The sequence below is a fragment of the Asterias rubens genome, chromosome 5 (assembly GCF_902459465.1).
Source record: "Asterias rubens chromosome 5, eAstRub1.3, whole genome shotgun sequence".
Taxonomy (NCBI): Eukaryota; Metazoa; Echinodermata; class Asteroidea; order Forcipulatida; family Asteriidae; genus Asterias; species Asterias rubens.
Window position 1 is genome coordinate 14,577,878 of NC_047066.1, and position 25,519 is coordinate 14,603,396.

The following is a 25,519-nucleotide window of genomic DNA, read 5'->3' on the forward strand; positions in this document are numbered from 1 at the left end:
TGGATGGACTTTTTTCAACGTTTGGGCTGCCCACCTTTCCTGGCCGTTCCCCTGGCCAAAGGGATCTCTGCTCCTCCTATAATCTAAAAAACCTGTTGGTTTTTTTATGAAAATCAAAAGGGCAACAGTAGAGGACCGGACCTTCTCATGATCAACGGCTGGTCTTCTGTGCTATAGAATCCTCTGTATAATCACATTGACAACAACATCAACACCGCGTTCACACTTGATCCTGCTAGGAGGATCAAAGGAGGATCTGATCTCAAAAGGGCGATCAAAGGGAGATCACCAGCTAGTGTGAACGCGATCAGGATCACGATCAGATCCTCCTTGTTGATCTCCCTTTATTGCAAGATCAAAGGGAGATCAGATCCTGCAAAGGTGATCCAAAAAAAAGTGTGAACACCGATCCAGATCAGATCCTGCAACTTAAGCTGCTCACATCCGGTGTGTCAGGTCGTTAAAAAAACTAGCGCACACAATCAATGACCTCGCACAGTAACCTTTGCCGTCAGCTGAACTGAACTTCCATTTATCTATGCAAGATCAATGCGAGATCACACTCAAGTGTGAATGCGGAGTGGGGATCCCTGCACAAAAATGCTTGATCTCGCTTTCGGGATCTGATCCTCCTTGGATTCTTGTAAGAGGATCAAGTGTAAACGCGGTAAAAGTCGCTTCGGACCTTCGAGGGTAAATTTGATAAATATCTGTTCGAGAGACCTATACAAATATCATATGAGGCTGTTAATCTGGACTGATAAATTCCTGGACTGTTTAATCTCACCATTCTATCAATAGCCAAAGCAGGTTTCCACGAATGCAGACGAAAACTTCAAACTTAAAAAAAATAAATGTTACTAACAGGGGCTTCAGGACAATCTCAATATTTTAACTTTAACCCTTTTTTGGCCAAATAGACGTGAGTGTTTCGGAGAAAACATTTTTTTTACCATATTTTTACTTGAGGTAAGAGACTCGTTATATTTTGTCTGTTTCCTATGGACTCCATTTATTAGAAAAATGTAACAACTATATTTCAGAGCATCCTGTAGCCCCTCTTTAATAAATTTGCAATTGTCATAGAGTCTTGTTCCGATTAAATAATAACAATTATCATAGTGTTTGATGGACAAGTAAAATCTTGTATCCGTTTAGGTTTAGGTTTACACTGTGAACATTTATTTACAATCTCATTGGATACATTCAATATGCTGATGCTGTGCAATAGTGCAGCACCAGGCTTTCAAAAGTGTGTTGGTACCTTATGTTATTTTTGTTCCTGCATTACAACACACACAGAACAAACTTTCAAAGGTCAAAAATTATGATCCCTCTTCTGTTATGGTAAGTAGTATCACGTACCATCACATCGCCCCTGTATGTTGTACTAGCAGTGAATGGGACCTGGCTATAGCAGGCATGTTATTTCTTATACATTAACCCACACCTGTGACGTCATGCTATCGTTAAATCGCTCCATTATTTTGCACGAATGGCGCGATGGGTACACAACTATTCACCCATTGTGCAAACTGGTGAAACTATTGTTATAAATTTAAGGATTAGTAAGAGTAAATGACGCCATAGACCATATTTTGTTTTGTACACAAGTTAGAACCACGCATTTATTACAAAATGATCGTAAAGACTTTCCACAAGTTAGTGAACAGCTACATTGTTAAATTATTATTTAGCTGAGATGTTAAAAAGTGTAGCTTAACTACAACAGTCATTTAAGCAGGCCTTTTCTCAGATAATTCAATTTAATTTAACCAGTAGGCCTACTGTCTTAAATTAATTCAAACTGCTTAATTTATCATACACAAACATGGTAAGTGAGTAAGCTCCCTCAACATTAAGTTTGCAAAGATACTTATTTCAATCTCATTATAAAATAACAGGAATTTTACTGAAATTGTTGCTTATTAAGTTATCTTAAATTTGTTAATCAAAGTTATGTCAGAAATAATCTTAAACTACAGTCTTGTACGGTAGGTCACTTCTTTTATCTTAACCTTTTGCTTTTTTTGTAGACCTAGCAAGTCGGCTACAACATCATCCGTGTCATAGTCACTTTCTATCACTAGTTTACTTTGAGTCAAAAAACAATAATTTTTCTGCTGCCACTTTCGCTCCCGATCCATGATGCCACTGTCAAAGGAATGAGCCTTTTTTATTTCCTGAATGTTGGTCTTCGTCCATATACATTGTAGCATGTTCATGCGCCACCAGCTAGTGGTGTTCACTGTAGTGAAAAAGCTTACATAATACATGCAAACAGTTGACTTAAAAGTTAAACAATACTGCGCCATTCGTGCAAAATAATCGAGCGATTTTAACAATAGCATGACGTCACAGGTGTGGGTTAAGTCGCATAATGCCCTCGGTGAACGCGCCATTCGTGGCATTCTTACCCACGAATGGCGCGCACCTCGGACATTATCCTATACGTAATTCAATTTATAAATTACTTTGCTCAAGATCTGCTCTATAGTCAATTGTTCTTTGTACAACCTAAAATCATTCAAATAGAACTATTGATAGTACTAGAATATTATTATCATTATTATTCATTCGGCCATTTCATAAAGAACAATACAATACATGTAATTGCAAACATTAGATTACAGTAATAGGAAAAACAAAATGAACAAATATGTTGAACAGAACTAAATAAAGGCATACATGCTAAATAATATGTACTGTTTATTTAAGTGTTTTTATGAATGGCACTTTTGTACAATGGTTCACATTAACTTTTACAAACACCAGCAAGCTCATTGTGAAGTGTGTTACCAGCTAGGACCAGTACATAAAGCTGCTGAATGCACAACCAGTAGCTGAGTATAATAAACATAGTCACCAATAAGGTGTCCAGCCAAAATACCATGTCATGGGAGTACCCTGTTATTAGACTGGTATTCTATTTAATCTTTAAGAAATCTTTAAGCAACTCCATGAAACTGGGCCCAGTCTTCATGTAAGACACACTGGTGTGGAAGCAAAGTAGCTGCTTCTATTCCATTGCAAGTGTACGGTACTCTTTAGTGAGTATGGTCATTACAGTACAGGACATAAATTGTACACTTTGACAGGAGTGCCACCTACGTAACCTGTGGGCCCAACTGGAGCTAGTCAGGAGTAAATATTGCTTTTAAAAAGTCTTCTGCTTAAAAAAAAAAAAAATGTACACTTTGACAGGAGTGCAACCTACGTAACCTGTGGGCCCAACTGGAGCTATTCAGGAGTAAATATTGCTTTTGAAAAGTCTTCTGCTTAACAACACAAATCAGCAGTGTACGAATCACAGATGGTACATGTAGAAACCATGGTATGATTGGATTTAATCTTTGTTTGTTATATTTTTATTGTGCTTGCCTCTTTTTTTAGGGCTGAAGCATCTCTATGAAATTGGGCCCAAGATCCAAACCACACTCCAATAGTACCAGAGCCTCAGTTCAATGTTCTATAAACCACTCAGCCAGCTTTAAAACTAATCAGATACATTCCAAACTTTTCATTTCCATTTACACAAGATACTTTTGTTTTAAAAAGCTTTTAAAATGAAAGCATTATTCTATACATGTGAGAGCATACCTGATGATGTGTTTATCTAAACTAACAAGCAAAATAGAAAATATGAAAAAAAATAGTAACAATAAATTACCAATAATCATTAGTTTACTTGAACAGTGGTGAATACATTGTCTGATTTCAGTTGACAGGCATTAAAAACAAAACAAAAAAACCCTATTAATATGAATAAATGTGACCTTATTGAACAACAGTGCCCTCTAATGCATGTAAATGCAACTACATTTCAACCTGTTCATTTCATACATTTATTTTGCAATTTACACACAGTAACTGTCTTTTAGTTTAAAAAGCTTAGTAAAACAATAAAGCAATTTTATATACATCTGGGAGCTAGCAGATGATAGTGATGAAGTGTTTGTGTTAATTTACAAGCAAAATGGAAAATATAAGAATAGTAGGAAAAGAAAATAACAATAATCGTCAGTTTATTTAAACGGTGGTGAGTACGGTACATTGTTTGATTCCATTTAACGGCATTAGAGTTAAGAAAACAACTATTAATTTGAATAAAATTTAATGTGATCTTATTGAACAACAGTGTCCTTTAATGCATGTTGGAATACCAAACTTCATCGTTAAAGATAATAGGTGGGCATGATAAGCCATTCATTGTATTATAAGTACTTACTAACTCTGCAAAATGTGAAGAGACAGACAGTAAATTAGTTAGGGGCAATAAATCTTGCTATTTGTACTGTCCACTTATTAAATTGTTGTTTCCATGCAATCAAGATGCAACAAGGTTATTTTTGAGTATTTGTTCCACATTCCATCTTATTTTAATGTGATTCTGCACCAAATTTGGATGTCACATGGAAGTGGAACACCTTTTTTTGTATCCCTTTTTTTTTTTTTTTTTTTTTTCTTTTTTTTTTCTTCACATAAACAGTATTTAGGCGATTTACAATTTTGTTGTTGTGAAACATCGTAATGTACATAATGCCATATTGCCTCCTTTGCCTTTGGCTTCAGACATTTCAGATTGTGGATGCTCTTCAAGGATATATTTAGGTTTAGGAAATTAATTGTCCAGATATTCTGATGAATCAAATACAAGGTGTCCAAAATGTTCACTTCCAACAATAATACTTTTACAAGTGTACATAACAGAATGACCAGCAGGACAGGAAGACTAAACTATAAACAGATTGTCCAGATGACGCCCATAAACCCCTCTTTCTTTTACTGTACACTTAATCCTATTATCTGTGTCTTTGCTTTGGTTTTAGTTGGTTTCAATGAGTCATCCTTGAAATTTTAAACAGTGCATCTCTGACAACCTTGTATTCCAACAAATAGTTTGAGGCTTGACATTTCTTTCGACTCTAGCAGGAGTCTTCCTCAGAGGCTAAATGACACAACAAATATAAACCTTGTAATCTTATACAACATACAGTGTCTCAAAGTTATTTCAATCACATTGTTTACCCATTGACATTGTATGTTATTGTTAAAAATGTGACTACTGCAACAAGCCTCCTAATTAGGTAGGAGCCAGCAAATCGCTACATTTACAATATCATGAACTAGTGTAATGTGTATGTTATGATATTATTGGTTCAGTTGTTTTGTTTTTATAGTTCACTTTCGCATGTTAAGTGAGGTACTATTCTTACTGGGAAACAACTTGGAAGATGTTTACTGATTCTCCTGCTGCTACTACAAGATTGCTTGTTGGTGTGAATGTGATGTCCCAGGCATTACCACAATCCTCAATGACACATCCAATGTACTTGCCATCAGGACTGTACTTACATATTCTATTGTTTTGTGTTGTCCCATTATATTGAGCAACAAAGATACTTCCATCTTTATCACAGCACACACCATAGGATGATTCAGACTGATCAGTATCTACTGAGAACACCTTTCCACCCTGATAATCAACTGAGTGTAAATGTTTATCAGTGTTACTGCAGTATATACTGCTGTAGATAATCCTCTCCTTGTATAAAGTCAAATAGTCTACTCTTACTGGAGTAAAGAATGTTCTGATGAGTGATCCATCAGGGTTGTAGAGTGAGATTAGCCCTTCTGAATAACCCACTGCTATGAGATTGTTTTCATCCACTGCAAGGCATGATGGGGAGAGCTTTCTCTTACTTAGCTGGAACTGATGATGGAGCATATATTTCCTGTTAAAAACCTTGACTTCTAGATTGTCAATCACATACAGGTGATCATTATTGTCCACAGTGAGTGCTGATGGTTCAGAAAGACCTTTTAGTTTTAATTTTTGTGGGCAGTGAGTAGACTGTGATGTGTCTGCTGCTACTTGAGGTTTCAATGCAAACAATGAATTGTGGTCTATATCTAATACTACTATTTCACTGTCGGAGAAAGCTGCAACAAACTCTCCCGTCTTAAATTCTGTGAAGCCAAATTGACTGAAACTTTCCTTCAGTTTCCACTTTTGTTTGGTATTGATTGTTTCATGTTCCTTGGCCTGTACCTCTGCTTTAGCTTGTTGCTCATCTTCCAGTACCAGTCTTCCAACTGATCTTTCATATTCTTCAAACTCAAGAAAGGAAAGCCTGTCGGACACATTCTCACCTTGTTTCTTAGTAAGTTCATCAAGATTGTTTATAAGTTTCAGCTTGAAATCCAGAATCTCATGAGAACTTGCTTGGGTCATGAACTGATTCACTTCATCCAGCTTGTGCTCTACCTGGGTCACTTCTTTTGTGTTGGTTGCTTCTGCAGTTTCAAATGTCTGGACTCTGTCTTTGTAAACACTCTCTGCCTCTTGCTTCAGCTGCTTTTCCTTTTCGGTGATCTTTGCTCTCTCCTTGGCAGCCTTCAGTGAGATTTTCATACTGGTTTCAGCATATGAAGATTCCAGTTTCTTGCGAGACTCACTAGCTTGTTCCATGGCAGTTTGAATATCAGCCTTGCACTTCTCAGCTTTTGCAACCAGCTCTGTGACTTCCTGTTTGCATTTATCCAAAGCCTCAGGTATACCAATAAGGTCATGTTTTGGATTGCCATGATCAAGAACAGTACATGTTGTGCATTCTAACTTCTGGCATGTGTTGCAGTGCTTGATCACTGTGCTTGTCACACTTTGGAATGTACTCCCTGATTTTACTCCTGTACGTGTAGTTGACTTCTCCGGAATGCAGCTGTGCCAGCATGTAGACCTGATGAGATTTAGTAACAGGAAAACGTTGATGTGCAGTTTGACAATCCTGACAAAGGAAATAATCACAGTCTACACACCTGGCGATTGCTGCATGCTCTTCATCATTACAGGCTTGACATTTGACCTCTGACCCATGACCCTCCATGAGTTCCTCCTGGACAGTAAACTCATCCACCAGGGCATTGAGTTTAAAGTCCTTAGGTAGACTGTCAACCTTGTTGTCTTCTAGTGTTGTTTTCTTTCTGCACAGAGGACACAGTAGGATGGAGTTGTTAGGATCTTGTTGGTGAAGCTCCTTGAGGCATGTGAAGCAGAAGCTGTGTAGACAGTCTAGCATTGTTGGATTGATGAAGCGATTGGTGCATATTGGACATTCTAGATGATCCTTACTGATCTTATCAAGCAGTGAATGGACTGTGATACTGGCAGCCATCTTTGACTTAATCTTGTTACAATCTTTCCCTGTTGGTACAAAAGGGTAAATTCATTGTAGTTTAGAATTTGAATGTTTTTATCAGTCATGTGTTAAATGATTTAGGTAGGCTAGTGTACTTGCCAGTGTAAAGTCAGTGTTCTTGAACCACGTTCTTAAAAATTACCAATGTACCCATTGTTACACTACTATACTTTCATTAATGTGCTGACTTGGGTAATTATGGATGAAGCTCCCAAACCTACACCCTCTTCTGGTAACTGCTTGTATACAATGTACATTTAGGTCTAACATGATTCCTATCTGTTGAGGAACCTCAACTGATGGAGTTTAATTCGCCTCTTTAAGGTTTCTCAGCTATAAGAAATGTTCATCAATGCCAAAATGTATTTGTATTTGTAGTCAACCCAAGGGCTGTAAGTACATAGGGACAACAGTTAAGGTGACACCAGATGAAGAGGGTCCTCTTTATATCAGTGAAAAGCACAGTCATTATATATCAGATGCTTTGACAATGAACGTATTTCATTTGAAAAGGTTTAAGAGGCCCAAGTTTTTGCTGTTGCTGGAAATAAAAGGTACCTCAACTGATAAATGAATCAGGGATGTGATTCCTCTGTTTTTAATGAACTCCCCTCATAAAAACATGAAGATAAAACCATAAGAATGCCCTGGATTGCAGAGTGGGGCTTTCAAAACCAATGACAGCATTGCACTTTTTCAACAGGCTATCGTGCACACCCCTGATGACTATAGGCCTTTAGGATAATTGAGTAAATGTAGCTTGCCCAGCAGTTTTGAAAAGTTTAAATGTTAAGTACCTACAAGCATCCCCCCATTTTTATTATTTTTACAAAAATGGTAAAAGGAAAGATACGTAACTGTTGGAGCCCTTTTCACACTACCATGCCAAATCACAGGAAATAAAACCCCAGCAAATTCATCGCATTAAATCCACAACTACATGTTGATGTAGCCTTGCTCAAGGCAGTCGAATTATTCACTCAGAAAAAAAGACCGTCGCTGTATAAAACCCACCCGTATACACTGTGCGTAAAATGTGTACCCATCGCACGACATGATGCCCGCACACTATCCACATGCGTCGGCCGTTAGGCCGACAGCCTTGTAGGGTCTGTGTTGAAGCCACTGACCTCATTACTATAATAAGCGAAGAGTTCCCACGGTCAACTCATTAACATAATGCCCGCGAAAGACGAGACATGTTTACATCACACACCACCACCACTAACGCTCTGTGAGCATAATAGGGTCCAAAGGTCGTGATAAGGGAAGTGCGTGATTGGACGTCAAAATGAATAATTCATTTGCTTCACATCCTGTGGTGTCTGATAGGTCTGACGAAAGATATACATATTCATGAGATGCATACTATCATGTCTGAGAGCCCCCCATTTTTTTCCAATATTGGATTTTTATTTCATGAAACACATTAAACCCGGAAGTTACAGACCCGACAAGGCTGTCGGCGTGACAGCCTCCACATGCGGTTAGTGGTACAAGTGCGGATGACTTGTGTGCACAGTAGTCGTACGGTGTGATGAATGTTTGTATACGAGTGGGTCGTGCGGTGTGAATACATGCACCACGCACAGTGTATACGGGTGGGTTTAAAACGGCGTCTTTTTCGGAATGAATAATGCGACTGCCTTGAGCAAGGCTATCCTTGATGCTGTTTTTCTGAGAAAATGAAATGCTAAAGATGAAAACCCAAGGGAGTTATCTACTGGCTTAAAGGCTGTGGACACGATTGGTAATTACTCAAACAAATTATTTGCATAAAACCTTATATGGTAATGAGTAATGGGGAGAGGTTGATAGTATAAAACAGAAACGGCTCCCTCTGAAGTAACGTAGTTTTCAAGAAAGAAGAAGTTTTCCACGAATTTGATTTCGAGACCTCAGATTTACATGTAGAATTTAAATAATATCTCGCAACTTCGACGACCGATTGAGGTCAAACTTTCACAGGTTTGTTATTTTATGCATATGTTGAGATACACCAAGTGAGAAGACTAGTCTTTGACATTTACCAAGAGTGTCCTCTGTCTTTAACCCAGAGAGGGGTTATTATTTAATTTTCCTTGATGGCCTTACTTCCTGGGAGTTCGCAGAGGTATAAGCAATTCAAGTGTGAAAGGGTTAAATATATCATACCAGGAAGTTCACATAGGAATGAAAAAAACCCGTTAATTTCCTGCCGTGATATATTTTACCCTTTACACACCTGATTTGCTAACCCTTTCAAACTTCCAAAAGGCCATGGGAAGAGTACGAAGGAGGTTTGCCGATGATGACTAAGTTGAACAAAAGATCCACAACTATTTTTTCATGCACACCCTATTGTGCAACAACTTTGTCAACAATCACCGGCTGATTTTGCCTCTTTTTACCCCATTCTTAAATCATTGTCCCTATAATATACTTGATGGAATAATATACTTACAACTGTATATGATAATAGAATTATTGATGTCGATTGAGGTCTTTCTTCGTCAGTAAGCCCAACAAGGTGTGACTTCTGGTGTTTTACACCCTCAACCTCCTTTAGTACACTGCTTGCTGTGCTGTTTGAGGCGTACCTGTTTATAGTGCGTAGTAGTCGGGGTACATGTACAATGTAGTATCATAGTTTGCATAAATGGCATATATTGCTCAACGATCCCTGAAAAAAAATCCCTTTCAATTTATACCCCCAATGAGGTCAGTCAAGTGTGATTCATAAGTACAGTATAAACATTGTATGTAGACTACACCTATAGTAGACTGGTCCTATTGTATGTTTGAGCACAACGAGTGGAAGATTTCAAGCTGGTTTCAGGTGTGAACCAACAGAAAAGGCTTCAAAATAATGCTGCATATAAATATGTCATTTCTTACAACACAAAAATATTCATATACATTCCCTTGAACAAATACGCTGTACAATTTCAAAATGCATCTATTGTATGAGCATGTGTAAAGCACTCTTACACCATCTACCAGATGGCTTAATACTTGGCTGAAATTGGGGCTGGGCTGGGTTTGGAGGACAGATATTACGTAATCAATTGCAATATATTGTCTTAGGTTGACAATGTACCCTGAGATCTGCGAGCCCCATCACCAAGCTCACAAGAAGGGCAAAAACTTCTGTAATTTTCTCATTTTGGTCAGTCACCCGCATCCAGGCAAGGGAAGCCCCTAGAACCAAGGACCCTGGGGACCGTCGCCAGGTATGTCCTCTTGCCTGTTTAGGCCCGGCCACTTGTTTGGGAGAGGAACTCATGGAATCCCATCGTTAAGCGCCCAGGAAGGGCAAAAACCTACAAACTATTTACATCTTTGGTCACCTATGCCACAGGCCAGGACATCACCTACCCCCCCCTACCCCAAAACCCTGGGGACCCCTAAACCCTGGGGACCCCAAAACCCTGGGGACCCCAAAACCATGGGGACCCCATCACCCTGGGGACCCCAAAACCCTGGGAACCCCATAACCCTGGGGACCCCATCACCCTGGGGACCCCAAAACCCTGGGGACCCCAAAACCCTGGGGACCCCAAAACCCTGGGAACCCCATAACCCTGGGGACCCCAAAACCCAGGGGACCCCCAAAACCCTGGGGACCCCTAAACCCTGGGGACCCCAAAACCCTGGGGACCCCAAAACCCTGGGGACCCCAAAACCCTGGGGACCGCATAACCCTGGGGACCCCAAAACCCTGGGGACCCCATAACCCTGGGGACCCCAAAACCCTTGGGACCATTGCCCGATTGCTGGTCTCCAATACTAGAATCATATCGTATCATCTTTACATCATCAAGTCGCTTTGGAATTTCAAGTGTAAGTTATAAAAAATATCAATTCCCTTGACTGAAGCCCAAGATTCTCAACAAGGTTAAATCTGGAACGTTCAGTTTCTGGACTGTTCAATCTCACCATTCTATCTATAGCAAAAGCACGAATGTGGAAGAAATCAAACTATTCAAACTTTTGAAAAGTAAATGTTACAACTTCATAAGAAACTTTTGCAATTGTAATAGAGTATTATTCTAAACTTAGCATTTGACAATAACAAATATCATGTTGTTTGATAGACAAGAAATTACTTGGGTGTACCGATTAAGTCTAGGATTACACTCAGTGATCATTTATTTCCAATCTCAATGGATACAACTGATTATGTACAAAGTGCAATAGTGCAGTACTCACAGGCTTCCAAGTGTGTTGTTACCTTATGTTCCTGCTTTACAACACACACAGAACAAACTTTCAAAGGTCAAAAATTATGATCCCTCTTCTGTTATGGTAAGTATCTCATACCATGTACCACAACAAGGACCCCTGTGTATGTGGGGATGTTGTACTAGCAGTGAATGGGACCTGGCTATAGCAGTCATGTTGTTTCTTCAGTACAGTAATTCAAGTAATAATTTACTCAAGATCTGCTCTAAATTCAATTGCTCTTTGTTCAACCTAAAATCATTCATAGAACTATTGATAGTACTAGAATATACTTGCTCTGTTTATTTGAGTGTTTTTATGAATGGCACCTTTGTACAATGTTTCACGTTAAGAATTACAAACACCAGCAAGCTCATAGTGAAGTGTGCCACCAGCTAGGACAAAGCTGCTGAATGCACAACCAGTAGCTGAGTATAACAAACATGGTCACCAATAAGGTGTCCAGCCAAAATACCATGTCATGGGAGTTCCCTGTTATTAGACTGGTATTCCATTTAATCTTTAAGAAATCTTTTCTGCTCAAGCAACTCCATGAAACTGGGCCCAGTCTTCATGTAAGACACACTGGTGTGGAAGCAAAGTAGCTGCTTCTATTCCATTGCAGGTGTACGGTACTCTTTAGTGAGTATGGTCATTACAGTACAGGACATAAATTGTACACTTTGACAGGAGTGCCACCTACGTAACCTGTGGGCCCAACTGGAGCTATTCAGGAAGAAATATTGCTTTTAAAAAGTCTTCTGCTTAAAACAAAAAAACGTAGACTTTGACAGGAGTGCCACCTACGTAACCAGGGCCCAACTGGATCTATTCAAGAGTAAATAGTACTTTTAAAAATTCTTCTGCTTAACAACAAAAATCAGCAGTGTACGAATCACAGATGGTACATGTAGAATACATGGTGTGATTGGATTTAATCTTTGTTTGTTATATTTTTATTGTGCTTGCCTCTTTTTTTTTTAGGGCTGAAGCAGCTCTATGAAATTGGGCCCAAGATCCAAACCAGACTCCAATAGTACCAGAGCCTCAGTTCAATGTTCTATAAACCACTCAGCCAGCTTTAAAACTAATCAAATACATTCAAAACTTTTAATTTCCGTTTACACAAGATACTTTTGTTTTAAAAAGCTTTTAAAATGAAAGCATTATTCTTTACATGTGAGAGCATATATGATGATGTGTTTATCTTAACTAACAAGCAAAATGGAAAATATAAAAAAAGTAGTAAAAATAAATTAACAATACTCATTAGTTTACTTGAACAGTGGTGAATACATTGTCTGATTTCAGTTGACAGGCATTAAAAAAAACCTATTAACATGAATAAATGTGACCTTATTGAACAACAGTGCCCTCTAATGCATGTTTGAATAACTGTGTTAGGAATACTTAAATCAGTGCTCTATAAACCAATCAGCTGTAACACTTAACACGCTATTAGCAACTACATTCCAACCTTTTCATTTCATACATTTATTTTGTTGCAATTTACACACAGTACCTGTCTTTTCTTTTAAAAAGCAAACAAGAAAGCAATTTTATATACACGTGAGAGCTAGCAGATGATAGTGATGAAGTGTTTGTGTTAATTTACAAGCAAAATGGAAAATATAAGAATAGTAGTAAAAGAAAATAACAATAATCGTCAGTTTATTTAAACGGTGGTGAGTACATTGTTTGAATCCATTAGACAGGCATTAAAATTAAGAAAACAACTATTAATTTGAATAAAATTTAATGTGATCTTATTGAACAACAGTGTCCTTTAATGCATGTAAATGCAACTACATTTCAACCTGTTCATTTCATACATTTATTTTGCAATTTACACATAGTAACTGTCTTTTAGTTTAAAAGGCTTAGTAAAACAATAAAGCAATTTTATATACATCTGGGAGCTAGCAGATGAAAGTGATGAAGTGTTTGTGTTAATTTACAAGCAAAATGGAAAATATAAGAATAGTAGTAAAAGAAAACAACAATAATCGTCAGTTTATTTAAACGGTGGTGAGTACATTGTTTGAATCCATTAGACAGGCATTAAAATTAAGAAAACAACTATTAATTTGAATAAAATTTAATGTGATCTTATTGAACAACAGTGTCCTTTAATGCATGTAAATGCAACTACATTTCAACCTGTTCATTTCATACATTTATTTTGCAATTTACACATAGTAACTGTCTTTTAGTTTAAAAGGCTTAGTAAAACAATAAAGCAATTTTATATACATCTGGGAGCTAGCAGATGAAAGTGATGAAGTGTTTGTGTTAATTTACAAGCAAAATGGAAAATATAAGAATAGTAGTAAAAGAAAACAACAATAATCGTCAGTTTATTTAAACGGTGGTGAGCACATTGTTTGATTCCATTTGACAGGCATTAGAATTAAGAAAACAACTATTAATTTGAATAAAATTTAGTGTGATCTTATTGAACAACAGTGTCCTTTAATGCATGTTGGAATACCAAAGTTCATCGTTAAAGATAATAGGTGGGCATGATAAGCCATTCATTGTATTATAAGTACTTACAAACTCTGCAAAATGTGAAGAGACAGACAGTAAATTAGTTAGGGGCAATAAATCTTGCTATTTGTACTGTCCACTTATTAAATTGTTGTTTCCATGCAACCAAGATGCAACAAGGTTATTTTTGAGTATTTGTTGTTCCACATTCCATCTTATCTTAACGTGATTCTGCACCAAATTTGGATGTCACATGGAAGTGGAACACCTTTTTTTGTATCCCTTTTTCTTTTTCTTGTTTTTCTTTTTTTTTCTTCACATAAACAGTAATTACTACATTTACAATATCATGAACTAGTGTAATGTGTATGTTATGATATTATTAGTTCAGTTGTTTTGTTTTTATAGTTCACTTTTGCATGTTAAGTGAGGTACTATTCTTACTGGGAAACAACTTGGAAGATGTTTACTGATGTCAGTGCTTCTACTACAATATTGCCAGATGGTGTGAATGTGATGTCAAAGGCGTTACCACAATCCTCAATGACACATCCAATGTACTTGCCATCAGAACTGTACTGACATATTCTATTGGTTCCTGTTATCCAATTATTTTGAGCAACAAAGATACTTCCATCTTTATCACAGCACACACCATAGGAATCTTCAGACTGATCAGTATCTACTGAGAACACCTTTCCACCCTTATAATCAACTGAGTGTAAATGTACACCACCTCTACTGCTGTAGATAATCCTCTCCTTGTATGAAGTCAAATAGTATACATTTACTGGAGTAGAGAATGTTCTGATGAGTGATCCATCAGGGTTGTAGAGTGAGATTAGCCCTTCTTTATAACCCACTGCTATGAGATTGTTTTCATCCACTGCAAGCCTTGATGGGTAGAAGTCTCTTACACTTAGATTGAACTGATGATGGGGCTTATATCTCCTGTTAAAGATCTTGACTTCTCTATTGTCAATCACATACAGGTGATCATTATTGCCCACAGTGAGTACCTTTGGTTCAGAAAGACCTTTTAGTTTTAATCTTTGTGGGCAGTGAGTAGACTGTGATGTGTTTGCTGCTACCTGAGATTTTAATGTAAACAACGCATTGTGGCCTATATCTAATACTACTATTTCATTGTCGGAGAAAGCTGCAACAAACCTTACCTCCAGAAAGTGTGTGAAGTCAAATTGACTGAAACTTTCCTTCAGTTCCCACTCCTGTTTTGTATGGATTGTTTCATGTTCCTTGGCCTGAGCCTCTGCTTTAGCTTGTTGCTCATCTTCCAGCACCAATCTTCCCACTGACCTTTCACCTTCTTCAAACTCAAGAAAGGAAAGCCTGTCAGACACAATCTCGCCTTGTATCTTAGTAAGTTCACCAAGATTGTTCTTAAGTTTCAGCTTGAAATCCAGAATCTCGTGAGAGCTTGCTTGGGTCATGAACTGATTCACTTCATCCAGCTTGTGCTCTACCTGGGTCACTTCTTTTGTGTTGGTTGCCTCTGCAGTTTCAAATGTCTGGACTCTGTCTTTGTAAACAATCTCTGCCTCTTGTTTCAGCTGCTTTTCCTCTTCTGTGATCTTTGCTCTCTCCTTGGCAGCCTTCTTGGAGATTTTCATATTGCTTTCAGCATATGAAGATTCCAGTTTCTTGCGAGACTCACTAGCTTGTTCCATGGCAGTTTGAATATCAGCCTTGCATTTCTCAGCTTTTGCAACCAGCTCTGCAACTTCCTGTTTGCATTTGTCTAAAGCCTCAGGTATGCCGATGGGGTCATGTGGTTGGTTTGCGTGATCAAGAATGGTACAAGTTGTGCATTCTAACTTCTGGCATGTGTTGCAGTAGATGTTGAGAGTCTGATCACTGTGCTTGCCACACTTTGGAATGTATTCCCTGATTTTACTGCGGTAGGTTACTACACCCGATTGCAGTTGAGCAAGTGAGTAGATTGTATGTGATTCCAAAATAGCCATATGCTGATGTGCTTGTTGACATTCTTGACAAATAAAATGTTCGCAGTCAATACATCTGGAAACAGCCGTATGATCTCTTTTACAGGCTTGGCATTTGACCTCTGACCCATGACCCTCCATGAGTTGCTCCTGAACAGTAAACTCATCCACCAGGGCATTGAGTTTAAAGTCCTTAGGTAGACTGTCAACCTTGTTGTCTTCTAGTGTTGTTTTCTTTCTGCACAGAGGACACAGTAGGATGGAGTTGTTAGGATCTTGTTGGTGAAGCTCCTTGAGGCATGTGAAGCAGAAGCTGTGTAGACAGTCTAGCATTGTTGGATTGATGAAGCGATTGGTGCATATTGGACATTCTAGATGATCCTTACTGATCTTATCAAGCACTGAATGGACTGTGGTACTGGCAGCCATCTTTGACTTAAGCTTGTTACAATCTTTCCCTGTTGGTACAAAAAGGTAAATTTATTTTTTATTAACCTACTCATGTTTTCAGTCAGATGTTGTATCTTTCATTGTGTCAAATGACTTCAGGTGACTCAACTTGCACAAAAGACAATGTGCTTGACCATGTTTTTTGCACGTATGTACAGTGCAGAATTTGTGCATTGTTCATGTTGAACACTACATTACAACACATAATAATGTATTACGCTCATGGCTGTGTTGAGGTTGAGACTCAAAATTTAGTGCCCTCTTCTGGTACAAAAAGGCCTATAAATATAGTACTCCACTTGTTTGGAGAGTTTGCTTAACTGCCCTTTATATTTAGTTTTGCACCTGGCAGTTGCTCAACTATTGACTGACCCTATTTAAAAAAAAAAAAATAGTTGCAGACCTACCAAGTCTCACGCATTAGGCGTGAGACTCACGCATCAGGCGTGAGACTCAAGAAAAGAAACAAGAAAATAATGCACAATCTTCAGAATGCACGCAGTTTTTCAGAAGTATTAACTTGAGCTGGCATGCAAACAGAGTGCTCTTTGCTCTATCAGATGATTCAGCCGACAATTCGGCAAAGCGCAAAACGTGAATTGCGCACAAGTTTGTCCGATTTCTTAGCAAATTCGTTGAGTGCGCTCCACGAGCCTAGACTCAACAGGCAGGGAGGTTCTAGAAGTGGTGAGCGGAAGATTCCGTTAAAACTCTTTTTTTTTTGGGGGGGGGGGTATCCCTGAAATAGCCCTTTTTATCTACAACATTATCTACTTACAACATTCCAACGATTCCCAGGAAATGAAACCTTGGGAAATTCCCCTGGAAGATTTGTAACCCCACCACCTCCCCATGTGTAGTTCAGCCATTTTCTCACGGAAATGCACACCCAAGGTGCAAAAACCTTGAGGGTTCTGGCTCTAACGAAACACCGCATGGGGTTTTCCTTGGAAATTGCCTTACTTACTGGGTGTTTACAAGGGTGAGAAATTCAAGTATGAAAAGGCAAAACCAATTTTCTGGAATATAATTCATGTATTGTTTGAAAGACCTCTGTAAGAGATTTGTTCTGATAATTACTAAAGTTAAATGGAAAATCCACAACTACTTTTCATGCATGTAGCACTAGCAGTCAGTGGCTGTGTGTCAGTGTACCTTCGTCAATAATCACATGCAAACCATATTTTACAGGTACATGGTATAAATAATTTTCCCTACAGTTCACGGACTAACAAGTACTTACAATTCTTGGTGTTGTTTGATGTCTTTCTTCATAAATTCACCCAAAAAATAAGACGTGACTTCTGTCTGGTGTTTTTAATATCCACACCCTCCTGTTCCTTGTATGTGCTGGGTCTGTGCTGTATTGATTCATACAGTCCCTAGTGCACTCTGTAGCAGTTGGCATTATTGCTCATCACTCCTTGAAAAAAACAAATCCCCTTTCTATTTATAGATCCAATGATGTCACCGTGAAGTGTGGTACATCATGTACATTACAAGGCATGATGATGTACATGTAGACTTTAGGCCCTACACATCTACAGTGGCATGTTCTATTTTAACATATATGTAGTCGAAGATTTCAAACTGAGTGATTGGCCAAGTAAACATAATAACATGTTGCTCATCCCTGCTCTGTTGGATGCCGCCCTGGTTTAAAAAAATATATATATAATAATAAATAATCAATGAAATCATACAAATTTTCAATCTATCTTTTCTGCATTAAACCATCTATTTGTTATGGTTGAACATAGTATGGGGAGGGGCTTTGGGGAGGGGGTATTGCAATCAGCTGCAAAAGCATAATGGGGATCTAAAAAAATTACCATTGAAATGGTCTCAATCAGCACTGAAAACATAAAAGTAGGGTCTAAAGAGCAGTTTCATTTGCTGCAGCTACAACAACATTAGGGCCTATTCAAATCTTGTATAAATCGTAGAGTTTTGGTGGTACTTTTTGTACGTGGAGCTTCAAAGTGTTCGATTGCATTAGTGTGGATGGACTTTTTTCAACGTTTGGGCTGCCCACCCTTCCTGGCCGTTCCCCTGGTCAAAGGGATCTCTGCTCCTATAATCTAAAAAACCTGGTTTTTTTTAATGAAAATCAAAAGGGCAACTGTAGAGGACCGGACCTTCTCATGATCAACGGCTGGTCTCCTGTGCTATAGAATCCTCTGTATAATCACATTGACAACAACATCAACACCGCGTTCACACTTGATCCTGCTAGGAGGATCAAAAGAGGATCTGATCTCAAAAGGGCGATCAAAGGGAGATCACCAGCTAGTGTGAATGCGATCAGGATCATGATCAGATCCTCCTTGTTGATCTCCCTTTATTGCAAGATCAAAGGGAGATCAGATCCTGCAAAGGTGATCAAAAAAAAATGTGAACACCGATCCAGATCAGATCCTGCAACTTAAGCTGCTCACATCCGGTGTGTCAGGTGGTTAAAAAAACTAGCGCACACAATCAATGACCTCGCACAGTAACCTTTGCCGTCAGCTGAACTGAACTTCCATTTATCTATGCAAGATCAATGCGAGATCACACTCAAGTGTGAACGCGGAGTGGGGATCCCTGCACAAAAATGCTTGATCTCGCTTTCGGGTTCTGATCCTCCTTGGATTCTTGTAGGAGGATCAAGTGTAAACGCGGTAAAAGTCGCTTCGGACCTTCGAGGGTAAATTTGATAAATATCTGTTCGAGAGACCTATACAAATATCATATGAGGCTGTTAATCTGGACTGATAAATTTCTGGACTGTTTAATCTCACCATTCTATCAATAGTCAAAGCAGGTTTCCACGAATGCAGACGAAAACTTCAAACTTAAAAAAAATAAATGTTACTAACAGGGGCTTCAGGACAATCTCAATATTTTAACTTTAACCCTTTTTGGCCAAATAGACGTGAGTGTTTCGGAGAAAACATTTTTTTACCATATTTTTACTTGAGGTAAAGCGACTCGTTATATTTTGTCTGTTTCCTATGGACTCCATTTATTAGAAAAATGTAACAACTATATTTCAGAGCATCCTGTAGCCCCTCTTTAATAAATTTGCAATTGTCATAGAGTCTTGTTCCGATTAAATAATAACAATTATCATAGTGTTTGATGGACAAGTAAAATCTTGTATCCGTTTAGGTTTAGGTTTACACTGTGAACATTTATTTACAATCTCATTGGATACATTCAATATGCTGATGCTGTGCAATAGTGCAGCACCAGGCTTTCAAAAGTGTGTTGGTACCTTATGTTATTTTTGTTCCTGCATTACAACACACACAGAACAAACTTTCAAAGGTCAAAAATTATGATCCCTCTTCTGTTATGGTAAGTAGTATCACGTACCATCACATCGCCCCTGTATGTTGTACTAGCAGTGAATGGGACCTGGCTATAGCAGGCATGTTATTTCTTATACATTAACCCACACCTGTGACGTCATGCTATCGTTAAATCGCTCCATTATTTTGCATGAATGGCGCGATGGGTACACAACTATTCACCCATTGTGCAAACTGGTGAAACTGTTGTTATAAATTTAAGGATTAGTAAGAGTAAATGACGCCATAGACCATATTTTGTTTTGTACACAAGTTAGAACCACGCATGTATTACAAAATGATCGTAAAGACTTTCCACAAGTTAGTGAACAGCTACATTGTTAAATTATTATTTAGCTGAGATGTTAAAAAGTGTAGCTTAACTACAACAGTCATTTAAGCAGGCCTTTTCTCAGATAATTCAATTTAATTTAACCAGTAGGCCTACTGTCTTAAATTAATTCAAACTGCTTAATTTATCATACACAAACATGGTAAGTGAGTAAGCTCCCTCAACATTAAGTTTGCAAAGATACTTATTTCAATCTCATTATAAAATAACAGGAATTTTACTGAAATTGCTGCTTATTAAGTTATCTTAAATTTGTTAATCAAAGTTATGTCAGAAATAATCTTAAACTACAGTCTTGTACGGTAGGTCACTTCTTTTATCTTAACCTTTTGCTTTTTTTGTAGACCTAGCAAGTCGGCTACAACATCATCCGTGTCATAGTCACTTGCTATCACTTGTTTACTTTGAGTCAAAAAACAATAATTTTTCTGCTGCCACTTTCGCTCCCGATCCATGATGCCACTGTCAAAGGAACGAGCCTTTTTTATTTCCTGAATGTTGGTCTTCGTCCATATACATTGTAGCATGTTCATGCGCCACCAGCTAGTGGTGTTCACTGGAGTGAAAAAGCTTACATAATACATGCAAACAGTTGACTTAAAAGTTAAACAATACTGCGCCATTCGTGCAAAATAATCGAGCGATTTTAACAATAGCATGACGTCACAGGTGTGGGTTAAGTCGCATAATGCCCTCGGTGAACGCGCCATTCGTGGCATTCTTACCCACGAATGGCGCGCACCTCGGACATTATCCTATACGTAATTCAATTTATAAATTACTTTGCTCAAGATCTGCTCTATAGTCAATTGTTCTTTGTACAACCTAAAATCATTCAAATAGAACTATTGATAGTACTAGAATATTATTATCATTATTATTCATTCGGCCATTTCATAAAGAACAATACAATACATGTAATTGCAAACATTAGATTACAGTAATAGGAAAAACAAAATGAACAAATATGTTGAACAGAACTAAATAAAGGCATACATGCTAAATAATATGTACTGTTTATTTAAGTGTTTTTATGAATGGCACTTTTGTACAATGGTTCACATTAACTTTTACAAACACCAGCAAGCTCATTGTGAAGTGTGTTACCAGCTAGGACCAGTACATAAAGCTGCTGAATGCACAACCAGTAGCTGAGTATAATAAACATGGTCACCAATAAGGTGTCCAGCCAAAATACCATGTCATGGGAGTATCCTCTTATTAGACTGGTATTCTATTTAATCTTTAAGACATCTTTTCTGTTCAAGCAACTCCATGAAACTGGGCCCAGTCTTCATGTAAGACACACTGGTGTGGAAGCAAAGTAGCTGCTTCTATTCCATTGCAAGTGTACGGTACTCTTTAGTGAGTATGGTCATTACAGTACAGGACATAAATTGTACACTTTGACAGGAGTGCCACCTACGTAACGAGGGCCCAACTGGAGTTATTCAAGAGTAAATAGTACTTTTAAAAAGTCTTCTGCTTAAAAAAAAAGAAATGTACACTTTGACAGGAGTGCCACCTACGTAACGAGGGCCCAACTGGAGCTATTCAAGAGTAAACAGTACTTTTGAAAAGTCTTCTGCTTAACAGCAAAAACCAGCAGTGTACCAATCACAGATGGTACATGTAGAATACATGGTAATAATAATAATAATAATAATAATAATAATAATAATAAGACTTGTAATGCGCACATATCCACCCTGCTGGGTGTTCAAGGCGCAGTAAAACCAAAAACAAAACAAAAACAATACACAACACAAAGAAAAACAGACACAACAAAATTAGTCATTGAAAACCTGTGACATAAGATAAGTTTTGAGAAGAGACTTGAATTTTGCAGTACAAAGACAAGATCGAAGATTAAGTGGTAGAGAGTTCCAGATGCGTGGCGCGGCTGAAGAAAAAGACCTGTCACCCCATGAGTGTCGAGACTTGGGTTCAATGAGGAGAAGCATAGAACTTGATCGAAGATTCCTTGATGGAGTGTAAACTTGAAGCAGTTCAGAAATATAGTGGGGAGCCTTGCCATTAAGAGCTTTGTGGACAATGAGCATCAGCTTGAAGATGATTCGTTGAGAGATAGGGAGCCAGTGTAGTTGTTTCAGAATGGGGGTGATAGAACACGATTTTCTAGACAGTGTCACAATGCGGGCAGCAGTATTTTGGAGCCGTTGAAGTCTGGAAATCTGGTTGTTAGGAAGACTGTAGAGAAGAGCATTGCCGTTGTCAAGACGAGAAGTAACAAATGCGTGAATGACCTTTTCAGTGGCACTTTTGTCCAAGTACTTGCGAATCTTACCTATATTCCTGATGTGATATGATGATAAACGAACAATGTTGTTGATGTGTGGCTGAAGTGTCATTGATGAATCAAAAATAACCCCTAAGTTCCGAGCTTTCAGCGAGGGAGCTATCCGAGCATCACCGATGGAGATGTATGGCACTGAAACCTTAGTTAACTGTTGACGTGACCCAAATAGAAGGAACTCTGTCTTATCATCATTTAACTTCAGGAAGTTTTGTTGTGTCCAACGTCGAATCTCTTGGATGCATTTCTCAAGTCTTGCAATAGATGCATTGGCGTTTTCTTGAGAAGATTTAAACGTGATGTATAGCTGAGTGTCGTCTGCGTACACATGGTAATTCAGATTAAATTTCAGGATGATGTCACGAATCGGTAAAGTGTATAGCGTAAACCACTGCGGGCCGAGTACCGACCCCTGTGGCACAGAGTAGTTCAAAACAACAGGGTCGGATATCGCGGTGCCAATACATACATGCTGAGTTCTATTGTAGAGATACGATTTGCACCATGCTAGGGCTGTGTCCTCTATGCCAAGGTGATTCTGGAGCCGAGAGAGAAGGATGTTGTGATCGACAGTGTCAAAAGCAGCACTCAAGTCTAGCAGGACTAGTGCTGTAAGGTTACCATTGTCCATTGCAGAGAGAATATCGTTGCTCACACGGACTAGTGCAGCCTCGGTCCCATGGAAAGGCTTGTATGCTGACTGGAACACGTCGGACAGGTTGAAAGTATGAATGTGATCAGAAATACGTGATGAAACTACTCGTTCGATGACTTTTCCAAGATATTTTAAGTTTGCAACCGGTCTGTAGTTTTTGAATATCTCCTTGTCCAGGTTTGGTTTCTTGATGAGCGGCCTGATGTATGAAACTTTGAGGCTATCGGGGAAACAACCGGAACTGAGGGATTCGTTTACAAGCTTAGTGATGTAGGGTACAAAAATATCGATGTTTTGCTTTATCATGGATGTTGACACTGGATCCAGCTCACAGGATTTTGAAGGAGATTTCATAATAACCCTTTGAATCTCAGCAACAGTCGCAGGCTCAAACACAGATAGTCTACACTCTGGTTGAAGTTGTGGCAATGTCTGCGACACGTTGTAAGGGACTGATGAAAATGATGAGCGGATGTCTGAAATCTTGGTGACAAAGAATTTCTGGAACTCATTTGCTAAGTCCTGGTCATTGTAAGTGGATGGAAGGACAGGGGTTTTGGGTTTGAGCAACAACTTACCAATTATCTTGAAAAGCTTCTTTTGATCTCCTGAAGATTCTTGTACTTGAGATGAATAATGGATGATCTTTGCCTGGTTGATCAAATTCCTAACTACTTTACATTGGTTGCGATATTCTTGTCGTTGAATCGCCAATTTGCCATTTTTCCGCCACTTCCGCTCCAGTTGACGACAGATCTTGGTAGGATTGGATTTAATCTTTGTTTGTTATATTTTTATTGTGCTTGCCTCTTTTTTTAGGGCTGAATTCGAAGCAGCTCTATGAAATTGGGCCCAAGATCCAAATCAGACTCCAATAGTACCAGAGCCTCAGTTCAATGTTCTATAAACCACTCAGCCAGCTTTAAAACTATTCAAATACATTCAAAACTTTTCATTTCCATTTACACAAGATAAAGATATACCTGATGATGTGTTTATCTTAACTAACAATCAAAATAGAAAATATGAAAAAAAATAGTAAAAATAAATTACCAATAATCATTAGTTTACTTGAACAGTGGTGAGTACATTGTCTGATTTCAGTTGACAGGCATTAAAAACAAAACAAAAAAACCCTATTAATACGAATAAATGTGACCTTATTGAACAACAGTGCCCTCTAATGCATGTTTGAATAACTGTGTTAGGAATAATTAAATCAGTGCTCTATAAACCAATCAGCTGTAACACTTAACATGCTATTAGCAACTACATTCCAACCTTTTCATTTCATACATTTATTTTGCAATTTACACACAGTAACTGTCTTTTAGTTTAAAAAGCTTAGTAAAACAATAAAGCAATTTTATATACATCTGGGAGCTAGCAGATGATAGTGATGAAGTGTTTGTGTTAATTTACAAGCAAAATGGAAAATATAAGAAAAGTAGGAAAAGAAAATAACAATAATCTTCAGTTTATTTAAACGTTGGTGAGTACATTGTTTGATTCCATTTGACAGGCATTAGAATTAAGAAAACAACTATTAATTTGAATAAAATTTAATGTGATCTTATTGAACAACAGTGTCCTTTAATGCATGTTGGAATACCAAACTTCATCGTTAAAGATAATAGGTGGGCATGATAAGCCATTCATTGTGTTATAAGTACTTACAAACTCTGCAAAATGTGAAGATACAGACAGTAAATTAGTAAGGGGCAATAAATCTTGCTATTTGTACTGTCCACTTATTAAATTGTTGTTTCCATGCAACCAAGATGCAACAAGGTTATTTTTGAGTATTTGTTGTTCCACATTCCATCTTATTTTAACGTGATTCTGCACCAAATTTAGATGTCACATGGAAGTGGAACACCTTTTTTTGTATCCCTTTTCTTTTTCTTTTTTTTTGTTTTTTTTTCTTCACATAAACAGTAATTTAGGTGATTTACAATTTTGTTGTTATGAAGTAACGTAATGTGCATAATGCCATATTGCCTCCTTTGCCTTTGGCTTCAGAAATTTCAGATTGTGGATGCTCTTCAAGGATATATTTAGGTTTGGGAAATTAATTGTCCAGATATTCTGATGAATCAAATACAAGGTGTCAAAAATGTTCACTTCCAACAATAATACTTCCACAAGTATACATAACAGATTGACCAGCAGGGCAGGAAGACTAAACTATATACAGATTGTCCAGATGACGCCCATAAACCCCTCTTTCTTTTACTGTACACTTAATCCTATTATCTGTGTCTTTGCTTTGGTTTTAGTTGGTTTCAATGAGTCATCCTTGAAATTTTAAACAGTGCATCTCTGACAACCTTGTATTTTAACAAATAGTTTATGGCTTGACATTTCGACTCTAGCAGGAGTCTTCCTCAGAGGCTAAATGACAACACATCAAATATAAACCTTGTAATCCTATACAACATACAGTGTCTCAAAGTTATTTCAATCACGTTGTTTACCCATTGACATTGTATGTTATTGTTAAAAATGTGACTACTGCAAATTAGGTAGGAGCCAGCAAATCGCTACATTAACA

General features: G+C 38.0%; 1 protein-coding gene and 1 long non-coding RNA gene across 2 annotated transcripts; both read right to left on the minus strand.

Moving 5' to 3' along the window:
- Positions 1–1,279: 1,279 nt before the first annotated feature.
- Positions 1,280–25,479, minus strand: LOC117290316. The gene is made up of 3 exons (XR_004519035.1): positions 23,949–25,479; positions 3,214–3,600; positions 1,280–3,107 (listed from the first exon to the last, which is right to left on the minus strand). It is a non-coding gene; the product is annotated as an uncharacterized LOC117290316 (long non-coding RNA).
- On the minus strand, positions 4,458–16,302 carry LOC117290313 (probable E3 ubiquitin-protein ligase MID2). The gene is made up of 2 exons (XM_033771634.1): positions 15,738–16,302; positions 4,458–6,629 (listed from the first exon to the last, which is right to left on the minus strand). The coding sequence occupies exons 1-2, from the start codon at positions 16,283–16,285 to the stop codon at positions 5,213–5,215; spliced, it is 1,965 nt and encodes a 654-aa protein (XP_033627525.1). The 5' UTR covers positions 16,286–16,302; the 3' UTR covers positions 4,458–5,212.
- Positions 25,480–25,519: the final 40 nt, after the last annotated feature.

Bases quoted from the DNA above. Each gene is read 5' to 3' on its own strand.
- LOC117290313 (XM_033771634.1), bottom strand. From the start codon at position 16,285: ATGGCTGCCAGTACCACAGTCCATTCAGTGCTTGATAAGATCAGTAAG. The intron at 6,630-15,737 runs ATGCCAGAAGTT...GCACTGCAACAC, and splicing joins CTCAACATCTACTGCAACAC to ATGCCAGAAGTTAGAATGCA.